The sequence below is a fragment of the Cladophialophora immunda genome (genome assembly GCF_000835495.1).
Source record: "Cladophialophora immunda strain CBS 83496 unplaced genomic scaffold supercont1.3, whole genome shotgun sequence".
In the NCBI taxonomy this organism is placed as follows: domain Eukaryota; kingdom Fungi; phylum Ascomycota; class Eurotiomycetes; order Chaetothyriales; family Herpotrichiellaceae; genus Cladophialophora; species Cladophialophora immunda.
Genome location: NW_015622543.1, coordinates 1715222 through 1738425, shown reverse-complemented (window position 1 = coordinate 1738425; position 23204 = coordinate 1715222). Strand labels below are relative to the sequence as shown.

Below are 23204 nucleotides of genomic sequence, written 5' to 3'. Positions count from 1 at the left end.
CACGAGGACGCTGTGCAGACGTCCTTCGCGGGGACCACGGAATTATGGAGTTACATGTTAGCTCGCTGATGCCAACTATTAATTGATTTTTGGCCGGTCGTTGTGGAGGACGGGGTCAGAGATACTGCCAAAGGGGGAGACAACGACTTACGCACGGCGTCAGAGTCAATAACGCGCAGAGATGAATCAAAGTTCCCAGGATGCCGGCGCCGAGCATGGTCTAGGTAGGCCACACATCAAGCTGTGCCCAGGACTTGATCCTTATCCTCCTTGTTGTGTCAAGGTGCACATCGTTCCTGGTCGCCAGCCACTTGTACACGGTGTAGGCCTTAATGCTGAGGATCGAGACAACAATGAGAAAACTGAAGACGCGCAGGAATATGCGTAGGTAAGAACGCAGCTGCCGTACAGCAGGTCTTTTGAGATGGAGCAGCATCTAAGTACTTCGTGTTGCCCGCATTTGACAAGCGGCGGGTGTCCTAGGGTGAGTCGTCGGTAGGGTTGAGGAGTTTCTCGGCATAGTCGTCGTCCGCTGCGTCCCGCGTATGGCGGAAAGGTTCGTACGAGGATGTTTGATGAGACATGATAGCCAAACGTAAGCGATATTTTGCGAGAAGAGACAGAGAGAACCTGCGTGAGCGCATATTTTTGTCACTCCCGAGTCCATCTTGAAGGTACAAGAGCCTCTCCTTCCTTGGCTCACCGACATCCATCTATATGCGGCTCTTGAGGCTGAATATCTGAGACAAAGCCAATATTCGAGCGATCCTATCATTCGCCGACTTGGGTCTCACCGTTCGGATGATGGATATCAAATCCTGTGTTAACAGGTGATCCCAAGGACAGCGCCTTCAAGGATAATCAGTACTCCGTGGCCATACCACGTCTTTAGTATTGCTCGGCCCCTAGCTGAGGTGTTCGCCCTCGCACGTCAAATCAAACACTTGGCAAAAAGGCGGTTATGGCATTTGAAGCCGAGGAATTTGCTCGTTTGGGAAGGTTATCCCTATTTTGGTCGCTGTCACGAGCTAGCCTCGCGGCAGTCAGCTAAGTAATTCTTAACAGCCCTCCTATCCCGTACCCGCTGGCACACTCGGAGCAGGTTATAGGCATGTATCAGAGGGATCCACAAGGTCTGGGCCAGGCTAATTCGAAATGGATCCGTACTATTGTCGAATAGGCAATTGCCTTTGGAATTTTCACGACCTGTAATAACCAGGAATGTAACGAGAGTATGTACCGGTAGAGAAGATTCCATTGGATCGCAAATATCAGTCTTTTTTCATATTAGGGCATTGAGATGCACAGTCCGTGGACATGAATAGTTGTGAAGTACGAGAGAAAATTCTTTGGGCCGGCTAGACTGGTGGACAATGTTTACTGTGAGACTGGTCCGAGGCTGTAGTAGAGTTGGAAGTCGCGCCCGCGCCCCCTGAATTCTCCGACTTGTCAGCTCTGCAGGCTTTGGCCGGGCCCAGGACTTGTGTGTACGTAGCCAGACACAAACAGATTGGATGGATCCAAGCCGTACATGCTCGTTTTGTGGATATGGTCTTGCAGTCTTGAATGGAGGAGCTGCGGGGATGGCAAGTCGTATTGACGTCAAGCTTGAGACAGCAGCAGCTCCTGGACGCCGCTGAAAATGGTTACCCTGCCGAGCTGCAAGAGAAGCAGTTTGAATGATTCCTTCCTGTTGCTTGCATATCCTTGACTTGCACCGTCAGTTGCCTCTCTGTCATTTGCCTGTTTGCTCAGTGGCTCTCAGCTTGGAAATTCCCCAAACTGTCTGCGACCGCCTATTTAGGGCCAGCCCTTGCCGCACGCTGGTCCTGAGATTTCTCCTCTTCATCTGCAGCACCAAGTGTCAGCTTCTTTCCCTGCTAGACGTGTTATTCCTTCCGACTCACATACACGACACGTCCTCTTCCACCATGGCACCAGTTGCGAAGAACCCGGAACATCGACTGCAGGCCCTACGTCCGGTGTTAAATATTGTGGCCTTGTCGCGCAGAAATCGATGCTCTAACCGTTTATCGGGTGTAGGTCTCTGTTGTTCATCGTGGATCTGAGACAGCTGCGGATACATCGAACCCTTCGAACCACGTTGCAACTACACTGGTTTCAGAATACTGCGACACTCATCTATCGGTCTGCATGAAGCAAGCGTGCTCCCCGACAGCCCTCGAGAATCGGGACAAGTTGTGTTGCAACGACAGACAGTACGGTCACAACAAAGCCGGGGCTATTGTCAGAATACCAGCATGAAATAGTGTTGGTCAAATTTCCTCACCTTCCTGTCCTAGCATTGTCTCCTGTCTTCTGAAATTATCAAAAACAAACAAACAAGATAACGGACACTATACAATCAATGCCTGCTCTTGGCCTTTGCTTCCCACAACAATCGACAATAAGAACCGCCGGTTGTCTAGCCTCAGCCATGACGAAATCAAACGCAACGTTCAGCAAAGGTGTGAAGGCTCTCCGCTTTCCTGGACTTTCTCTTTTCCCGCAGCAAGATTGGAGGCAGAGGCTTGATTGTGGCGATGGACCGGCGACACCAGACTTACCGGGGCTTGGACGGCGGACCTACACCAACAGCAAATGATCTGTTAGATACGAATCCACCTATAGTGGGCATGGTGCCGTAACACCTTCATCGGCAATATATAAAAAGACAATGACAAGATCACTGGCCAAACTTTGGCCTTTTGGCTCAAGTGTAGACAGCAGGTACCCCGCGAGAGGCAGCCTTGGGTCGACAATTTGCAGCACTGTGAATATTCACGCGGTGGTAACAGAATGTTGCCTGCACAGCATGGCGAATGCTGTGCCGTCTGTGCTGCCTTACGCGTGCGTGAAGTACGCGCGCTGCAGACATTTTTTGATGTCTATGAATGGCCGCGGACCTTCAATGAGGACCTCCGCCTGCGACAACAGCCAATGCAGCAAACCAGTGCCGCACAAAAACTCCCATAGGGAAGCCATCTGTGAGAAAACCCTCGACTGTATTTGTTCGACGACTCAAAATTGAAATCCTCATTGAACCCCGCGAGATACAAATCTTTCGGCCACTGACGGATCACATCGTCCTCGATCCGCCATATCCCTGTCACAAAGCCCCTTTGAGCCAAGGCGAAAACTGTGCTTGACAATGCTTCACCAGAGCTCTTCCATAACGATCCAAGATCCATGATCTCGGGCTCGACTGGACTCCTGAACAAACCAAAGCATGCCTGTCTGGGCCTGACATTAAGGTCTATTGATTGAAGCTACGTGAGGGTGATCAGATCAAGCCGACTCCTGGATTCTTTTACGCTGAGGACGACAAAGCTAAGGAAGATTGGAGAAACAACTGACATGGAACGCCGCTGGCTGAGTCTCGTCGAGGCAAGGAAGGCACGAAGGTGAAGCCCGAGGACGTCAGGAAGTTTGAGATTGCAAGTCGGGACATCTTCCCATGTATTCTCAAGTGGGGGGAGGCAGCACTGTGCTACGACCAAGACACGGGCGACTTGGTGCTTGCCAGACTGCCAAACACTGTTAAAAACAAGGAGATCCTCGATGCTATCACTGATGTGTGCAAGAAGACGGTTAGAGAGAGGAGAGATGTCCGTCGAGATGACCCCGGCAGCATGGGGATTGGCGGGGCGACAGCTGGGCCTCAGGGCTCCCCATACCAACATCCTCAGCAGGAGCCATCTTCGAGTCAGGAAGCACACTGACGTCGAGAGTGCGAGGATCTATTTCGAAGAGTCCAGCATGGCTTCCACAGTCTGGAACATTATCAAGCGTCGAATGCCTCAGCAGGTAGTGGATGATTTCGATGAAAATATGGCACGCATAATTCTGCGGCGTATGGATGGCGGTGTAGCCGGAAACGAGTACAGTCTATGGTCGCCAGACCAAAGGAAGGGATTCCGCTTCACACTACCTGAGGCAGTCCCTTGCTCCATTGGATGTGCGATGAACTATGCTCGGTGAGTACGCATCCTTCGGTAAGATGTTATTGCTAATAATCAGTAGATTCCCGCACGTCGAGAAAGGCGCAAACACGTATGTCTGTGCAATCGCCACCATCAGTACGGCGGACCCAGACACCAGCGGCAACTTCTTCGTGGCGTAATACGGCATTCTGTCTCTTGCGGAAGAGGACACCACGGCTTGGCACGTCAGAGACTACCATGGCACCTCGCTCTACCACGGGCTAAAATCACAGCAGGGGGCGAATAGGGCGATATCTCACCGGACCCCACCAGATCCGTGAGGCTGAGCAAGGCTGACTTTATAGGCGACGAGGGCGTTGACGCCTCAGGCAATGCAATACGCCTAGCGTTCAACACACACATAGTGCGGGGCCATCACGCTCATGAAGACCGACTCACCCTCGTAGGGTCAAGGAGGGAATGCGCCGTGGTGCCTTCCTAGGAACCCCCTAGAACCCTCCCTTGGGCCCTCGTCAAAACTTGATAGTCTCGAGGAGGGACGACCTTTAGGCCACTACCCCGATGTGGTCAGTAAGATGAGCAGGCCTAGCTGGCCCCAAGCCGACGTTGAGCTGGACGCGAGCCGGCCTGAGCAACGTGACTCAACGGAGGAACATGATGAATTCTACAGGGTCCTGGGACCCGTCTGACTATCTACCTTCGAGCAATTAACGAAGGGGCCTCGACGCTAGTAACAGGCCTTCGGCCGAGGACTAGCGTGAACAGTCATTACATCTTCTTGGCGGCCTTGCCAGTCACAGCGAGAGCGGCGCGAGGTCACGTGGGCCAAGAGGGAGGAGAGCGTCGAGATTCCGGTGATGAAACAAGAACACTAGATATGGAGTCGTATCTGGAGGCATTACGCCCGGCCGAACCCAACTCAATTCTCATACTCCATGCCTGCGCCCATAATCCGACGGGCTGTGACCCTACACAAGACCAGTGGAAAGAAATCGGTGCGGTGGTCAAAGAACGGCAGCTCTTCCCGCTTTTCGACGTCGCATATCTCGGATTCCGATCTGGAAATTTCGACAAAGACGCATTTTCTATCCGGCATTTTGTGAACGGCCTTGGCCTGGAAACAGCAATAGCCGTCTCCTTTGCAAAGAATATGGGATTCTATGGTAAATCTTCAAACCGGGACCAAACGAGTTTCGCACGGCTAACCACTCGCGGCAGGCGAACGAGTTGGAGCGACACTTTTTGTGACCAGCACCGAGGAAGTTGCACATAAGTGTGAATCCATGTTGGAGCGATTACAGCGTTCCGAGATATCGAATCCTCCGGCATATGGTGCGAAGATTGCTGCGGAAATCCTGGGCGATTCGCTGCTCCGCAATATGTGGTTCGAAGATTTCAAGACCATGAGCGATCGGATCGCGGCGATGAGAACATCGCTTTAAAATCTCCTTGTTGAGAATGGTATGTCTATCAAGATATTCACATCTGCAGAACGCTGAAGAATGATCAGGTGCACCGGGAAACTGGGATCACATCCTACAACAATCGGGGATGTTCGGGTTCCTTGGTTTGCCATACCGCGTCGTCCTCCAGTTAAGAGGTCAGTACCCCCGTCTACTCGTGCCAGGCAAAACTTCATCTAACCTATTGAGCAGAGCAATATCACATCTACATGGCGGACAACTCTCGTATTTCTATTGCTGGACTGAACGAATCGAACGTTGCATATGTGGCCCGAGCAATTACGGAATGTTTGCAAGCAGAGAGCCAGACTCATGAGATGTCGCCGCTGGTCTCACATCTATAAAGATACGTGGAAGACCTTTTATATCTATATCACTCTACAAAAGCTTAGAGTTGGAGGCGGCGCATCTTTAAATCTGTCCATTGTCCTCGAGGCTATTGTTACCAGAGTGGTCGGCCTCGCCAACTGAGTGCGAGTTTCCAATTCCCGCTCCATGGGGAGAATCTCGAATCCCGGCATGTCATCCGATCACTGTGCATAGATTCTGGTACAATTGACTTTGCATGTTCAGTTCTCCTCTTCGTTGGTCTCTTCTACCTCCTTTTCTCCGCCCACGCGTGGTCGGAAAATTCTCGTCGTAGACCGTCTGTTTCAAGAATAGTGTCTGAATACTTTGCTCTGAGCAAAAAGACGGAAAGATTTTCGCCGATTGCTCCGCGAATATTGGGCGCTATGGTAACTATCAGGAAGGTTCCTGATAGTCTGCTTTAACAACCTTTGCGCGGTATTCCTCGGTTTTGAAGTTTCCTCTTCGATGTTTCCATGTAGAAGACAGCCAAAAGCCTGGTGCACGCAGCATTCTCATCTGGACGCCCCGTCGGTCATTGCATTCTTGCGAGTCTCGCGGGCCCGGGGGAGCTATGTCCTGACCAAATCCAATGTGGATCTTTGTCTTAGACATGTCAGCAGTGATCATCCTCTCGATACCACAGCGCAGTGCTGGCTGCTGCGGCTCACGCAGTCAATCCGTTCTTTAGACGAGGGACATCTGACCCGGTGTCCGACCTCTTCCACGTCCCGGGTTGAATGTGCTTTTCTCGAAGTTCTCTGTTGTGCAAGTGTCGAAGAACCATAGCGTTCGCGATCATCGCGGCGCTCAGCACCGCGCAGGTGATGTATCCTTTCTGGTATCTCGGGCTGTCGACCTGCTTCCACACCAGTAGAGGAAGCCAGGCTTGCACGCTGCCCGAGATCTCGTTCATCGAGCCGGTGACAAACGCTCTTTCTTCATTGTCGTACGTGCAGATCTCATGCGCCCAGGCGTAGCACAGCCCGCTGAGCCCGCCGCCCGCACCTACCAGAATAAAGCACGTCCATTTCCAGCCCATGGGTATATCCCAGACCGCGAGGCTGATGTAGATGACGATGTTCAGGACATTTGCAAAGATTATGGGCGGCCACCTGGCCCCGCGCAAAAAGGTGTCGGAACTCCACGCGTACATCAGCGTGGTAACGACTTGGACGGCGGCGCTTGCGGAAGGGATCGAGTTGATCTGGGTGATGGTATACTTGGGATGCTGCGAGTCCTTGAGAAACAGCGAGAAGAAAGGCTGCGGGATGGCGTTGTTGTTGACGAAAATGGTGAACATCGCGACGACTCCGTAGATATGCCAGGACGTGAAGATTCTCTTGATCTTGGCCCACGTGAACGGTCCCCTACCCGCACGCCCTTCAAGCACCATCCTGTGTTGAGCTAGTTGGATCTCTTCTTTGCTGAGATAGAATGCCCGGCAGGTCTCGGGGACGTCAGGGTAGAAGAAGTAACCAGCAGTTGCAACGGGGACTAAAAAGCCAAAGGTCAGGAATGTTGTCACGGAGACGTAGTCTACCTCAGTGGCAATCCGATGTGCTTACCAGCGAGGCAACCATCAACGATGAACAGCCACTGCCATCCTCGGAGACCTCCCTTCCCTTCCAAATGGTAGACCGCCGCCATAAGATAGCCACTGAACATTCCCGCCAGGGCACCGCACGCGTGAAAGATGCAGGACCGCTTGGCGAGTTCGTCTCGTCGGTACCAACAGCCAATCAGGTACTGAATGCCGGGGTAGAAGCCGCTCTCTGCCAGGCCAATCAAGAAGCGCAGAGCATAGATGGGCTTGATGGTGTTGCAGGCTGCCATGCACATTGTCAAGGCCGACCAGACAATCTGGATGCACGGGATGTACACCGACGCGCGGACGCGCGTCAGAAGGAGGTTCGCTGGAGAATGGTCAGCAGTCTCTCCACGACCAGCGACGAGAGCAAGCCGAACATGGAATTGCGCCGATCACGTATCCGACGGTCCACAGCGTCTGCATGTAATTCAACTGATTGCCGTAGAGCTCCAGGTCTTCCTTCATGCCCGAGACGAAGGCGTTGCTGATGTTGAGCTGGTCGAGGTACTTGAGGAAGAACCCAAACCCAGCGAGACTCAGCATCGCCGCGTCGAGCTTGAAGAGAAACCTCCGCTCGGCAGGGTCTTTGTCCAGCGTGTCCCACAAGTATGACTTCCACGTGTGTTTGCGCCGCGCCGCCGGGTCTTGCGCGGCGACGTCGATGGAGATGTCGAAAGCGCTGGAATCTTTGCTCGACAATCGATGTTCCATGGTTTCCGCTGAAATCAGATCCTGCTCTTTCTCCATAGCTTCCAATTGTGAAGAATGCTGTGTGTTGGTCATAATGAGTCCGGCCCAACTAGAATTTCCCTTTCTGGAGCTACCAGCCCAAGTTCCAAAGGCTGGCTTAGATGATCACAACATGTATTCTGCGATGTCCTCCAGACTTGTTGAAGAGAAATGCGTGACGAGTCGCCGAAAGATTGATCTATCAGGACAGCGCCAGGGTCTTCATGACACAACTTGACGATACTCCAGAGTACAGACACAGATAGTCCCAGGCAGCGACATCAACTCTGTGGTCGTGAGTCAGTTTCGGGCATCGGCGTGATACAAAAGGTCGAACGAGGAAGAGCAAACCGATTAGAAATATGATCTCGGGAGGAGCCTTCGGAGAATCGGAGGCCCCAACTGACCTCTACCGGTAGTCAATGGCCACAAAGCAATGGTGGATGAGCTCAAGATTCAGCTAAACGCTGGGCGGGGCCATAGCAGAAGGATCGGATCTGGCCAGACTTGTTTGGTTGGTCTCTCTCCAGGAGATCTATTAGCTAGACCAGGTGGAATGTTCCGGGATATTACTGAGGATAACGAACAACACACGCCACCTCCACTGAACGAAGCGAAAGGGGTCTCTGGATGGATAGGGCGACCATTTGCCGTCGCCATCCAGCCCGCGAAAGGTCTATCCGGCTCTTGATGGACCAGGTTCTTCGGTTGTAGACGACACTACAGCCTGTTATCGTTCAACTTTCCCTCAGCTTTCCAGACCGGGTTCGTCTTTCCCCACCGAAGAAAAACTGGACGATGCAGCTAAAGGCACGTGGAACTAGGGCTTGGGATGAGATACGTGGAGCTCGTTTGGCTTTGACATAATCGTGCAGCAATAGATATGAAACTTGTGTCGTTCTAGGCGGTAGACAATCGAACTCTCTTCATCCTTCCATTGACCGCCGTGTTTCGAATCGTGTCGGCAGCCAAATGCGGACCCTGCATGCTTCAATCGAAGCTACTAGCACTGGCACTGTACAAGAGTCGTTATCACCCTCGTAATCCTTGTTCATTCATTGTTGACTTTGACTTTGACCTTGTTCGCTTTTGCTTTTGGTACATTCGTCTCAAGCATCGCATCGTAAGCCTGAAGATGCTTACGTTAGTCCAGAGTACATGTGAAGCTCCCTGCAGCTGCAGCCGTAAACAGAAGGACTCCGGTGTAGCCCCGCAACAACGAATTGAACGTCCATAGCCAGTTTGTCTGCAACGAAAGTGCTTCAAGGCCATATCGTCGGATCCCGTCGACTCCAGGCAGCCTCAAACTCTACTTCCAACAAAGGTAAATATCCCAATGGACGTGATTTGTGGAAATTTACCGACTAGACCGACTTCGTGTCCTGTGCTAGATCGGCGAGTTTCTCACAAAAGGTCGCCGAGGATTCTACCTGCCTAGAACCGATGGGCACTAAGCCTTTTAAATAAGTGGCGTGGACGAGTCTCGGAGATGATTTGGCTATCCTCCAGCTACTTCACCACCTCATCTTCTCCTCAAATAGGAGGAACCGCACAGGCGTCGACCCCAGGCATGGCACCTGAATAGTCTGGTGCCACCTCGGGCCTGAAAGCTCTCGGGAACCATCCGACAGAGAACCCGAGACCGTGCAGAGGGAGTACGTGTCCTGGCGACGGGGTCGATGTTACGGCCTCGAGATCAACAGGTCCGAACACCTCTGCAATCGCGCAAAGTGGCCGCACCATCGAAGTATCGTGTGACTTCTCGACCACGGAGATGTGACTAATCCTATCTCCAGACGAGGACTTCTACAATCTGCCTATCATTTCCGCGTTCGAACTCTCCTCTTGCGGCAAGGTGTAAGACCCTATCTTCCATCTCGAAACAATCCATCAGTGGCATCGACGCGGTCCTGTTCCATCGTCCACTGGACCTCGGCTTACTTGGACCGGCCGAGCTGAATGCGCTTGCAGTGGGTGAAAGCGACTGGCGCTGCTCGGTGAAGCTTTTTATTGCAAAGGTAACAAGCATCGTGGCAAGGTATTCTCATCAGCAAGACGCACTATCCTTACGTGGTCATTGGACGTCAAATTCTCGCCTAAGGCTTTGAAAGCCCATCAGAATCAATTACGACAGCCTGGAGACTCCGTACGATCTTTCCCTGGGACTTGGTTTTGTGCCGTCAGCCACTCCAGGTCTATGGATGAGGAAAACAGACTTGAGGCCCTGCCGCATGCGCATGTGAGATGAGCGACACTGGGCCTGAAAAAACCAAGGAAATTCGCAGTCCATCTTCATCACGAGTTATCCAACAGCCGTCGTCAAGGCAGTCCAAAGTCCCTATCACATTCATCAATCACGATACGAAGTCATGGCGTGCGACGGAACGCCAATCGCAAGAAGCCCTTTCCCACGCAGCTTTGGTTTCGCATAGACGGCGAAAGTCCCAAAACCTTGGATTGACGGTTTCTAGCGATCGATCAGAAGCCCCCCTCCCGGCCGCGTTCAGCTCGAGATGGAGCACAGTCTCGACCTCAAATGCTTCCGATAAGAGGAGTGGTGGTTCTATCCTGAACAGTACAGACAAGAAATGGAAAGTTTTTACTCCCCGGAGTATCCGTCAAGAACACGAAAGACGGACACACAACACCGGAGACGACAAGTCGACCGATCTTTTCGAGGCCGCATATGTTCTCGCTTGCCGAGTGCTCGGCAGCAGCAATCCTTTCGATGTAGCAGCCCTGCCTCTGTCGCCTCGAGATTCACACCTGATCAAACTTGCACACTCCTTTGGTCTGTTCTCAGGCGGCTCGGCCACGGCTAGCAAACTCGTTTCTCGGGACATCATGGATGGCTGGGTCTCAGATATTCAACTCTCCTTGTCCAACAAAGCTTTGCTTCATGCGCTCATCGCGCTGGGCGCCTCGATCTGTGCTGGTGGAAGTGGAGAGAGGAATGATTCCTACATCACCTACGCCGCCAAACACAAATTAGTCGCCATCTCGAGCCTCCGCAATATCTCAACAGAGCAGCTCCGAACTTACCGTAGCCTGATTCTGATCCGGCTCCTAGTGGCTTGTGAGTTTTACGTCGAAGATATCGCAGCCGCGGACGTGCACCAAAATGCGCTGCATCACCTCTTTAGCGACATGGCGAGGGCTAGTGGCATCTCCCACTTATCGATCGGCACAAGCGACATCTGGACGGCGGCGATTCAAGGCCATCGAACTCGATCCAGGGAGGGAGACCACGACCCTGGCCCATGGCAACAATGTTTCTCGGCCGCTGCGTTCAGGCTCGTGAAGGAGTACGCATCGGCTCTCGCCCACAATTTGCCGCAAGCATCCTCCATCGACATCTCACTCCGATTTAACGTCAAGCTTTTGGCGATCGTGGAACGAATCAGGGACATTACTCTTGTTGACGGGGCCGCCAAACACTACGCGTGGAACACAGAGAACCGCGACGTCGAGCATGAAATCAAGAGGTGGTTGCACTTTTACCGCACTGAGACTTCGAAGCTCCTGAACAACGTCGCGGTGGATCATGCAGAAGCGTTGTCGTCGAAGAACCTGGCCTCCAAGTTCGTCGGATATCACGCGCTGAGTGGCGCCGTGGCACTAGCCCTGCGCTTTCAGTGGCTGTTGATCAGCCACATCGGTTCCGTCTCCCAGATTCGACTTCGATATTGGGACTTGAACGCAAACGCGACGCAGCGAAGGCTTCTCAAGGCGATCCGAATTTTCGAGGAAAGCCCGGTCCACAAAGAGCAAGAGAACATGTGGTTTTTTGTCCTGTTCATCCACGCTGTGTCTGTGCAGTACCTGAAGCATATCAATTCGTTCGTGGTGGTGAAAGAGGAAGGGTCCCTCGCGGACAGTGACAGCGCGCTTAGGGAGACCCTCGAGAGACTCAAGCGGGAGAAGCTTCGCCGCGGCCTCCAGGACGCGTCCGAAGCAAAGGAAATCCTTCTTGGATTTTGGTATCACAAGTGCTATGATGATTCCCGCTTGGGAGCGGTTTGGCAGGTCCTGGTCGGGTAGGACGGAGTGCCAGGCCGATTCACTAGGCTTCACTGCGACTCTCTTGCTCCGAGCAGACTATTCATCCCAGCAATTACAGAGCAGCTTTTCATTTCTCCGACGCTCCGGCAAACAATGGCTAACTGAATCCCCCAGCGTCCGCGGAAATAGTCGCGGCTTTTCGAAGCAGGAATTGCGTTGCCGAAAGCAGGGGTTTTACGATGTATCCAATCGCCTGCCGTGGGGAGATCGTCTCCCTGCGATGTAGCGTGCTACCCGCCAGATTATACTTATCACTGTGCGAGACTGCTTTCTTATTCGTTGACTTTACTTAAGTCGGTTAATTCAGTGTTGACCGTTGTAGTCATATAACATGAACCACTCCCAAAATAAACCGAGGCGGGAACCGTGAGAAGTTGGTTGGAGTAGTGGAATTTCTCTTCACACGAACCCGTAGCATTGAGTCCCATACATGCACTTCTTTGTAAGTGCTAAACGCAGCGATGCGGATCTAGGTCCACTCCACATTCAACGACCGTAAGGCCACAGTCAAAAAAGGGGATCACCGATGAGGTATGAAGCGATACTATCCCATCGATAGCTAATTGGTGAAAGATTCACAGGATGAAAAATTGACAGGAAATGGAAACCCCGGTGAAGGGAGGGGAAGATAGTTATTGATACGGCCTCTATAGACAATATCCCTGCCGGCAAGGCTCTTTGGTTGATGACTATCCGAGGAGTCAGGATGATCCCTAAAACGTCCTCAATATGTATAGGACCCGCCTCTAGACCAGTATCTGAGCGTGGCCGGCCTCCGCCAAGCTCATGGCATCCCAACCCGGACATCGGAATGCTCGTTGAGCCCCCACGCCTGGGAGCTGGAATCGTGCACGGTGGCACGCCTCATGTCGCGACGGTATTTGCGGAGAAACGGTCCACCCACAGCCCGGTGCATGGTGCACGTATTGTCCCAAACGACCAAGTCCCCCGGCGTCTGCCATTCGATCTCGACCGTGTACTCGGGCTGGGTGGCGTGCTTGTAAAGCCGGTCGAACAACTCTGTGGATTCGTCCGGCTCCAGCCCTTCCAGATGGTGGACGTGCGATGCGATGTACAGGTTCATGCGGCCGGAGCTCTCGTGCTGCTGCACCAGGTAATGCCGACCCATTGGGTAGTCGAGGGGATCCAGGTCTCTGAAGAAGTCCGGCGCCGCCAGCTTGCGGGAGTGGTGCGTCGAGTGCGCCGCCACGTAGTTGTTTTGGTGCAGTGTTTCCTTCAAGTCCTCGGGAAGATCGTCGTAGGCCGTCCTGGTGTCCGCGAAGGCGGTGTGTCCGCCCATCCCTGGCGGCGGGAGCTCGTGGGCCAGCAACAACGAATACCCGGCCCGCCGGGGGTTGAAGCTCGAGTCGACGTGGAACAGATCGTTGCCCTGGTTGGTTCAGACGAGGCTGGTTAGACATGTGTAGGAAGGCAGGAGCCCCTTGAGGGGGGTTTGGAGGCCCACGGTGCTTGGGGCGGTCTTACCTTGTTCGCTTGGCCTCTTGGGCTCCCCGGGTCGAGAATCGTGCCGTCTACCTCCACATTGCTAACGTCAAAAAGCTCGTCATATCTCAGTCTGTTCTTGCGACCGGCCGAGATGTACGGTTTGACATCGTCGAGCTCTCCGAACCGACGGGCGAATGCTAGGTGCGTCTCGTCAGTCAGGTTGGTGTTGCGGAAGACAACCACCCCGTACTAGATGACCAGATGCGTCAGCAATCCATTGCCGAATATTGCGCGCTTACCAGATTCCGAATAAAAAAAAAACATAGGAAGAGTGGTTGCTCACTTTGGTCACCGCACGGAGGACTTCATCGAAGGTCTCGTCCGACAGAGATTGTGAAAAGTCCACGCCACTGATTTGTGCCGCAAAGGTTGGGTGGAGCTTCTTCACGATGATGTTCTGGAAGCCAGATTCGGGCTTTGCGATAACGCCTGGCATGGTTGAGAATGCAAGAGCTGTGTTGGTACAAGACGATATGTCGTATATTCTCGAGTGAAGGAGTCGATCGTTATGTGACGACGCAGTTAGCGAACATTGTAAACATTTCTCATCGTGATCGATGGCTTTTATATTCTTGAAGCCCTCTTCGGCACAGAATCTTGGCCTCAGCCTTCAGGAGAAAGGAGTGTTATTCCAGCAGAATGCCCATCTTCTGTCGCGTTTTCCATCTACAGCCGATGGAGCTCCAGTGCTTCCTCCTTAAGTGGGGGACCACAGGGTAAGCTCTATGACGAGTAAGTGATGGGATCGGTAAGAAAAAGAAGAGTTAAAGTCAATGGACAACACTTACAGCCCCAACATGGGCGTTACGGGGTGACTTGTTGCAGCAATTCGCCCGAGTAAGATGCCGTCGACTATAGACGGGACCTTGAAATGAGGTCAGAAGCGATTTTCTCGCGAACAATCTTGGCCTACACAAGGACGCCTCCGTCAGCGTTTGGAGCATAGCCGTCGGTTATAGATGGCATACAGGATCAGACGCTTCTGGGGTGACAGAGACCCCAGAGACTGATTTCTGGTGGTCTGGGTCAGATTCCGGAGCCCCATGGAGAGAATACGAGCCCCCGTTGATTCCTGAGATATAAAGATGCTGGTTTCAGTACAAGAAATCTCAGGCTTTGAGCTCCCCCTCCAGTTCTGGACACTCTTTGCGAATATTCTCTGAGGCCGTTTCTGTTACCGAAGTATTAGCACCTTTGTCTCGTTCACCCCAAGATGTGGTTCAGCTTCAAAAGCCGGCGAGTCTACCTTCTCGCGACAGTGGCGTATATGGGATCGTTCTTGTTCGGTTTGTTCGGGTGCTTTCTCGGATTTTGCGATTTGGATACTGAAATTTGACAGGCTACGATGTCGGAGTCATGGGGAGTGTGCTGGCTTTCGACAGCTTCAAAGAAGATTTCGGGCTCCCCACGAACTCCTCGGGCTTCGCAAGCGCAAAGGCTGCAGAGATCAGTTCCAATGTCGTCTCCCTGCTGATTGCGGGATGTTTCTTTGGAGCGCTTGTGGCCGCCTTTCTGAATGAGAAGTTCGGACGTCGCTTCTCCCTCATGGGCTTTGCCGCTGTCTTCCTCCTCGGTGCGGCCTTGCAGACGGGCTCACCGCGCAAGCTGAGCTACATCTATGCGGGCAGGGTGATTGCGGGACTCGGGGTAGGGGGGATGAGCTCGATCACCCCTGTCTTCGTGGCTGAGAACTCACCTGCACGAGTCAGAGGCCGCATCACCGGCTTGTTCCAGGAGTTTCTGGTCCTCGGCACGACAGTGTCATATTGGCTGGACTATGGAGTAGCCAAAAATATACCGAAGTCTTCCAAACAGTGGAGGATCCCGTTGGGAGTGCAGCTGGTCCCAGGAGGAATTCTCCTGGTGGGAATGCTGTTCCTCAAAGAATCTCCACGATGGCTAGCCAAACAACGCCGAGACCAGGAGGCAGTCGCTTCGCTTGCCCACATCCGGTGTGACTCTCCTGATGGCGTGGAGGTGATGAGCGAATTAGCAGAGATCAAGGCATCCATTGCTGAGGAAGAGGAGTTGTCCGAAGGGGTGACGTGGAAAGAATGCCTGCAACCGAACATGCGTAAGCGGTTCATGATCATCTTCTTCCTCATGCTCTGTCAACAGTTCACGGGCACGAACAGCATCGGATACTTTGCACCACAAATCTTCCAGACCGTGGGGTTGTCCGGTACGGACTCTTCGCTGTTTGCGACGGGCGTGTATGGTGTTGTCAAAGTGTTCGCGACTGGGCTCTTCCTTTGGTGGATCACTGACAAGATCGGGAGAAAATGGCCTCTCGTAGTTGGAGGGGTTTGGATGTGAGCCACGGTTTACTCTTCTTGCGTAAGGAACCAACTTGCTGACTGGGAGCCAGGGCGGCCATGATGTTCATCCTCGGGGCTATACTGGCGACTCACCCACCGAATCATGCCGACGGCGTCTCGCATGCTTCCATTGCCATGGTCGTGATGATCTATCTGTATGTGATAGGATATTCTTTGTCGTGGGGACCAGGGTATGGGCTTCCATAAAATCCCCTATGCAAGCAGCCACTGATCCCCACTCGTCAGGCCATGGATATATGTGGGAGAAATCTTTCCCACCCGCACTCGAGCTTATGGCGTTGCACTTGGTGGTGAGTTGAACCACTTTCGAGTCTCCAAAGACTGAGATATCTGATTTTCATTAGCCGCAACACAATGGCTTTTCAATTTTGTCATTTCCAAGATTACGCCCGCGGCAATCCACAATCTTGGCTGGAAAACCTTCATCATGTACGGGGTCTTTTGCTTGGGTAACGCCGCATTTGCCTTCGTGTTTATTAGAGAGACGAAGGGTCGTACCTTGGAAGAGATGAACGGAATATTTGGTGCCGTGGACCAGGGACCGCGGGCCAACGAGATCAACTGCATTATTGGGGAGGAGAAAGAAGGCACCGAGATGAACGAGTACAAATCTGGCACCCAAACCCAAGTAAAAGGAGACTAGACGGCCCTGTGGCTGGGTGCTCAAGGGATTAGATTGGGTGGGAAGCCTTATCAACCCCATGTTAAACTCCTGGATGGCTCCTGGATGGCAAAAGGAAAGGCCTGTTCCCGTACCCAGCGAGCCTCTAGTGATAATTCTCACCGCCCGGATGGTCACCTCGAACAACGCAACGAGGTGAATCCAATGGCACCTCGAAGTCTGCTGAATCGACTTGAAATGCTAAAATCGCAGTCTGCTGACGACGCCAAAACAGAATCTCGACGACCAGCACAAGGTACAAGGTTGTCCTGCATCCTGATCTTTTAGCCACTATTGTCCCCTGAGTCCGCATGTTCTTGGGAGCAGCAAGCCTTTCATTGGTCCCTCGAAAAATGAAGGTTGGCAACCTGCAGGTGGGAACAACAAATGGAAGGATTGCCATCTATAGCCGAGGAGTAATCCTGCCGACTACAGCCGGATACTTGCTACTCCAACTCTCTAGGCCTGTGTTTCATGAATTCCCTGGTCCATGAAATAATGAGAGCTGTGGATTTTATTGCAGGTGCATGAACATGACTACCGGAACTGGAAAGCGCATTTATCGCGCATGTGAACGCTGTCGGGGAAGGAAAACGCGATGCGACCTGTACGTGTTTCCGCATGTGGCTCCTATTATGCTGATAATGTCTAGAAACAGCGTGGGCGAGGTCGGCAAGCCACCGTGCCTTGAGTGCTTTCGGGTCGGCCATGATTGTACGCTTGCTTCCTCGCGGCGCGGCGGTGACTACAGCCTGTATAGGGCTCGTCGGTCACGAACAGGTCTGCTGAAGGGCGCCTCCAACAGTGTGGTCGGCAGTCCTGGCCAGCAGCGCGAACAGACAGCAGCTATACCTCGTGGCGATAGAGAAGCCGCCGAAGGAAACGTTTCGGGTGACCTAGACGAAGAACCTATCTACGCGGAACTAAGAAACCCGTCGGATGCACTACAAATCCTCACTCGAGCAAGATCTCGCAGCTGCGAGGAGACTGGCGAAGATGGACAGCAATGTTCCAGCTTTCCCTCACCTCTCGACGACCTTGGGAATGATGACGCATATTCTCCCAATATGAATGTACAAGAGAACCATCCAACAGCTACGCCACCAATGCAAAGACAACCCACGACTGAAGAAGGCATAGCCGCCTACAAACTTGTCATAAAAGGGGTTTTGAGGCCAGAGGATATTAAGGAACTTATCAGCCTGTAGGTTACATGATTCTTCACACATTTCTGAACCTAATTCCCTCTCAGGTACGCTGAGAGATACCATCCCTTTCTTCCAATCGTGCCCAAATATGTGCTACTGGCGCATAACATCAACGAAGTGGCAACCAACGAGCCATTTCTCCTGACCGTCATCATGACTATTGCGTCTAGATTCGATCCTGCGTGGGATGAAGTCCACCACCACTGTTGGACCTACACGAAAGAATTGCTTCTTGATATCTTGCTCGCCTTACCGCACACTCACCACGTTAATTCGGTCGAAGGCCTCTTATTGCTGTCAGACTGGCTCCCCGATGTCCGGCTAGACTACCCTTCCAGCGTACGCTCAACGAAAGGGTCCTTCACGGAAGACGGCACTGCCTGGTCTCTGGTGGGCCAAGCAGTAAGACACGCCTATCTCCTCCGCCTTGACAGGACTTCTTTTCGTGAAGAGTTTGTCGGTCAAACAAAAGATCAGATCGACCGCAAGCGTCTTGCTTGGATTTGTATGAAACTAATTGCCAACCTTCTGGAAGAACTTAGGTTGGGTAACTGAAGAACAGATGTCTACCTGGCAGACCGTCAGATATCCGTCCGAATGGGTCAGTCGTTCTGGTCTAGAGGCCCTTCTCTGTCCACGCGATTCACGGCGAACGACTTCCCTAGCCTCCTACCTTCTTCCAACGACGAGGACTACGCCTCTGTGCTTCAAGCCACCATCGAACTCACGCAGCTTCTACACAACTCGCACGATATCCTGTACTCTTCACGAGCACGGACTCTTGGAATGACCTTGACGGGCGACTACAGCCGCTATCTTGATGATTTGTTGAAGGCTCTGCTGATGTGGCACTCTACATGGAGCGAGTTCCCATTGGGCCCCAAGCTCAGATGCACGCTCTCTCTCATGTATGAGTATTTGTGTTTGTATGTCAACGCATTCTCCTTTCAGGCCATCGTTACGAGGGCCTCCGGCTTGGACAAAGGCCTCACTGAGGAGCAATCATCGATGAGAAGTAAAAGACGCCACCTCTTTCCTCGGGGAGTCATGGCCTCTCCAGACGGTCGCTACGTGTTTGAAGCTATCCGAGCCGCGAAAATGGTGTTGAAAATCATTGGGGAATGCGATTCTACCATGTGTTTGAGATATCTGCCTACTCGATATTACTTGTCAGTCAACCCCCCGATATCTTCACTTTGTCTTTCCGCTCGCACTTCTACAGTTGAGTGCAACTGATTACATCGTAGGTACGGCATTTACTCTGGTGTCTTCCTTTACAAGGCAGAAATATTTGGCGCACTCACCTCTAGCAGTGAACAGCTAGAGGTGAAAGCCTTGGTGAGGAAGTTCACCTTAGCGTTACGGATGGCAGCTTTAGGCAAACGCCATATCGCACAGCGGTATAGCGAGTTGATCAGAGGCCTATGGTTTCCCACTGCGTCCAGGGTCACGGGCTCCAATTCGATGAGTGGACACAGGCTTGCAGGGGAATGCGACCACGTTTCTCAACACGAACGCTTGTCGCCACGAAATACCACTTCAGACGACGCCGCCAGGCATTCAGAGCTCGGAGAGTTTGACCACACTGCCTACAGTGACAGGAATACACGAGACGCGGCGGGCTCTAGTTCCTCTCGAGAGCAACAACGGCCCGCTGGTTCTAACCCGGACGACCTTTCCTCCCATACACCTCAGTCGGTTTTCGACTCAATGCCAGTGCCCGACTCATCAATGATGCTTCTGCCAGACAACTTTTTCTCTGCCGTGCCCGCTCTTGGCTTTGCAGATCACAGCGACGCGTTCCTCGAATCCGTCTTTGGGCCGAACGAGATGAACATAATCCCCCCTTTCACCGACAATTTGCCAATCTGGTGACAGCAACAGCAACATTCACTTCACGATATCCAAAGCCTTCTACAACGATTGCTCGGCCTTGAATACCCTCCGGAAGTGAAGTGAGGTGACATCAGGCATCCAGATCTGTCAGGCGCGGCCAGTCAATGAAAATAGACATCCATCTCACCGCACACCTGCAACCTTCTTCTTCAACTCTCACCGTTGCCTTGAACACTACACAATCCCAGAGTCAAATCCATCATGATGGCTCAACCTCCCGATTGGCTTCCATCGTATGTCCTGCTGACCCGTATCACAAATCTACCTGATACAAACTTCTAGGGTGTACCTAAGTGGCGCGTTCACAGACCTGACGATTACCTGCGCGAATGAGAAATTTCAAGTACATAGGGTTGTTGTCTGCTCTCAATCGTCGTTCTTCGACACAGCATGCAGCAAGCGATGGGCGGTATGTGCTTGTCTTTCGTCGAAAGGGAACTAGTTCTCATGTCTGACCGGGTGCTGAGCAGGAAACCGAACAACCAACCGTGGACCTCGCAGAAGATGACGTTGAGATTGTGAGAAGGATGATTGAATTCTTCTACCGAGCGGAATATGCAGATTTCGAGTTCGAGGGCCTCAAGCAACACGCCAAAGTCTTCTCTATCTCGGTCAAATACGACGTCGAGAAGCTTGGTGAAATGGCAATTGAGAAGTTCAGGGACACAAGCAACCGGCGTTGGAACCAGAAGGACTTCTTGAATTCCATCCCGACCGTCTATCTCCACACTCCCGACGAGGCACACAAACTACGTAACAATGCCGTTTATGTCGCTTGTACCCATTTTGCTAGTCTGGGCAAAGGCTCCGACGTCGAGGCTCTCTGGCGCGAAACCTGTACATCTGTCCCAGCATTCCCATTTGACCTGCTTCAAATTTTCCAGCGACTCCCGAACTGGAGAATGAGTCTCTCGTGAATCTGGTCGGAACTTGGAATGTATTTACCTTGGATAATGCTTGAAATGCGACCGTGGGGTGGCGTCCATAAAAGGTCAGTTTTCTGGAAAATTCGCCTCTTCCTCATGAAGCTGAAATATCTCTTGGGCATCTGATCAGTTATCACTTTTGTCTCGGTCCTCGATTCGTCAGCCTCATGGGGAATTTATCGGCGTCTTTCGACCGCAAAGTGACAGGTCTTATGGGATGTGGCCGCAGTGCTGCAGCGATGCATAATCCTTAGTGGATAAGAACAAGAGAGAAACATCGAGAGAGATCTGACGTCGGTGACACAAAATGGTGACTGATCAAGAGCAGTATACACAGAGATGCACAGCAGCACATGATACAGAAACTCTCATCGTTCAAGTGAAAACGTAACAAGGGCGGTACAGCGGTTACGTGCTCCGCGAAGATAGAGCTAGCTCTTCAGAATACCAACGTCCTTTCCTCCAGCCGAACCTTTCCAAGACACATCGAGTTCGCTTCCACGTTGCATCCCACGTGTCCACTCTCAAGAGGTCCTGCGGGTTGTGTTCGGTATTCTGACAACTCGAAATTCCTGCAGTGCCACCATCAAGTACCTTCCTACCCTCCTGCAAGATCGCATCCAAATGCGCATCACCCTGTGCTCGCAATGCGCATTCAATGGCCGATCCGACGACCCGAGCCCGCCTTTGGCTCCACCAGCATTGTTGCTGCGGAAGGAGTATTGAGACGGCGCGGTAGAACAGGGACAAGACGAGAAGGGCATGTGGATGGTGGTGCTGGACAAGTCGGATGAAGGTATCGGTGGAGCGTGTCGGAAAGGCAAAGATATAACGTGCGAGGTCCGAGAGCGGCGGGAAATGACGACCTCCAGTTCCGTCGACTGCATTGGAGACCTGTGTCGGATTGGGCGCCAGGTCAGCCTCTATCGGAAATCGCGTGCCAGTGGAGGATGATTGCTGGCCAAAGAGGCCCAAGATAAGCACCAATCGCGAGGTCGCATCGAGGAAGCCGATCAATTCAAGATCCTCTTCAGCATCATCACCACCACCATCATCACCTGAGCCCTCCTGTCTTGGGAGGGCCTCCTCGTGGCCTGTCCGGAGATCAAGAAAGAATCGCTCCACCGAGCCCGGGAAGAGGGACTTTGGATAAACAACGACTGGCCTTCCCGATGTTGCGCGGTGTTTGCAGTACGCCTCGGAAATGAGAATCTCCAAGTCCTGTGACGGCTTGGGGTGCCCAATGGTGGCTTGCTCGAGTGACTCGCGAGGGCGATACCGGGCTGAGGTCGCAAATATGCTTTCCCCCCTTTCGATGAAATGGTTGGCCTTCATAAACAGCGTTCGCAGGCCCTGGGATAAAGAGAACAGTGGATCCATGTTCAGGTTCAACCTCAAATCAGAGATCGCTGCCCTGGAAGTGTCTTGCGCTTGGATCACGCCCTCATCTGTCGCCCAGGCATAGTGCACCAGGAGTGTCGATGTTGCGATCAAGGCGTCGACATTCGAGGCCGTGACCTGGTGTGTCAGAGCATGTCGGAAGAGGTGCAGCGTTTCGGAGAGGTGCAGGATTGAAGATGACCGATATAAGGGATCACCAGGGCTGAGAAAGCACAGATGTTTGGCCGCAATAAGGAGCACAGCGTGCATAAGAAACTCATGCTGGAACAGAGCTTGTCAACCGAGGGTGAACATTCCCGGCAAGACGAAACTTACTTTCAGTGCTAAAGCCATGACATGGCCACGCCAGATAGATACGCCGAACACAAGCGTCTCAGCTGTCACGGTGTTGAAATGGTGCAGCAGCTTCATCTGCAGCATGTTCACATGCGAATGAAGTCTGTGCTGGGGACCAGCGGCCAGGGATGGTTCTTGGGGCCGCAGTATTTTGGTCCTCGATGCCGGGATCAGATTCTCGAGGCTGCAGTCTTCCTCCCTGCGCTGGCAGTTGCCGCATCGCGGACGCTCTTCGTCACACTGACGGCAGACGAGGTTCGTCAGCTATAACCCCAGGACGTGTTCAGGCTGCGGCACCGACCTTTACTCTCCGCCTCCTGCAGGCAGTGCAGCCCCGTCTCGATTTCAGATGGCTCCGCCGCCTGTGTATTCGTCTAGCCTCGGATTCTTCTGCAGGCACGGCGCCGTCTGTGGATCCATCGAGAGACTGCAAGACTCCCGGCGTCGCCATGGCAGATGCCACCGGCGTGCGTTGAAACTGCTCCACTAATGCGAAAGAGCTTGGCTTTCGAAGCGGACGTGGGCTGGCACGGCCAGATCAGTGAGGATAATCAAGACATAGAAGATAGTAGCTCCATAATCTGCTCGCAGCAGAATCACAAACTTGGGCCCGTTCGATAGTTGAAGTTGGAACAACAATTCTTGTTGCCTGGAGTCTGGCGAGGCACGAGAGTCGTTCGTTCACCGACGAATCCGATTGACCGGAATACGAGGCGAGCCCCCCTGTCAGCACATTGAGCTAACGATGGCCAAAAGTAAATATCGTTGCAGGTAATTGGATCTGATGGTGTCAA

At 52.7% G+C, this 23204-nt stretch overlaps 5 protein-coding genes across 5 annotated transcripts; 3 read left to right on the top strand and 2 right to left on the bottom strand.

Moving 5' to 3' along the window:
• Window positions 1-3618: 3618 nt before the first annotated feature.
• PV07_05114 (uncharacterized protein) lies at window positions 3619-4123 on the top strand (the record flags this gene model as incomplete). The annotated part of the gene is made up of 2 exons (XM_016391986.1): window positions 3619-3977; window positions 4024-4123. The coding sequence occupies 2 exons, from the start codon at window positions 3619-3621 to the stop codon at window positions 4121-4123; spliced, it is 459 nt and encodes a 152-aa protein (XP_016249505.1).
• Window positions 4124-4821: 698 nt separating this feature from the next.
• On the top strand, window positions 4822-5386 carry PV07_05113 (uncharacterized protein; the record flags this gene model as incomplete). Its single annotated transcript, XM_016391985.1, has 2 exons — window positions 4822-5107; window positions 5163-5386. 2 exons carry the CDS (start codon window positions 4822-4824, stop codon window positions 5384-5386), a joined length of 510 nt encoding a protein of 169 aa, XP_016249504.1.
• Window positions 5387-10319: 4933 nt separating this feature from the next.
• PV07_05112 (uncharacterized protein) lies at window positions 10320-12249 on the top strand (the record flags this gene model as incomplete). Its single annotated transcript, XM_016391984.1, has 1 exon — window positions 10320-12249. The coding sequence occupies one exon, from the start codon at window positions 10320-10322 to the stop codon at window positions 12114-12116; it is 1797 nt and encodes a 598-aa protein (XP_016249503.1). The 3' UTR covers window positions 12117-12249.
• A 601-nt stretch (window positions 12250-12850) lies between these two features.
• On the bottom strand, window positions 12851-14079 carry PV07_05111 (uncharacterized protein; the record flags this gene model as incomplete). Its single annotated transcript, XM_016391983.1, has 4 exons — window positions 12851-12883; window positions 12937-13527; window positions 13623-13832; window positions 13927-14079. 4 exons carry the CDS (start codon window positions 14077-14079, stop codon window positions 12851-12853), a joined length of 987 nt encoding a protein of 328 aa, XP_016249502.1.
• Window positions 14080-21014: 6935 nt separating this feature from the next.
• PV07_05110 (uncharacterized protein) lies at window positions 21015-23013 on the bottom strand. Its single transcript, XM_016391982.1, has 3 exons — window positions 22712-23013; window positions 22390-22650; window positions 21015-22335 (listed from the first exon to the last, which is right to left on the bottom strand). Exons 1-3 carry the CDS (start codon window positions 22859-22861, stop codon window positions 21082-21084), a joined length of 1665 nt encoding a protein of 554 aa, XP_016249501.1. The 5' UTR covers window positions 22862-23013; the 3' UTR covers window positions 21015-21081.
• Between the last annotated feature and the right edge of the window lie 191 nt (window positions 23014-23204).

Bases quoted from the DNA above. Each gene is read 5' to 3' on its own strand.
- PV07_05110 (XM_016391982.1), bottom strand. From the start codon at position 22,861: ATGGCGACGCCGGGAGTCTTGCAGTCTCTCGATGGATCCACAGACGGC. The intron at 22,651-22,711 runs GTCGGTGCCGCA...GTCTGCCGTCAG, and splicing joins GCAGGAGGCGGAGAGTAAAG to TGTGACGAAGAGCGTCCGCG. The intron at 22,336-22,389 runs GTAAGTTTCGTC...GCTCTGTTCCAG, and splicing joins TCATGGCTTTAGCACTGAAA to CATGAGTTTCTTATGCACGC.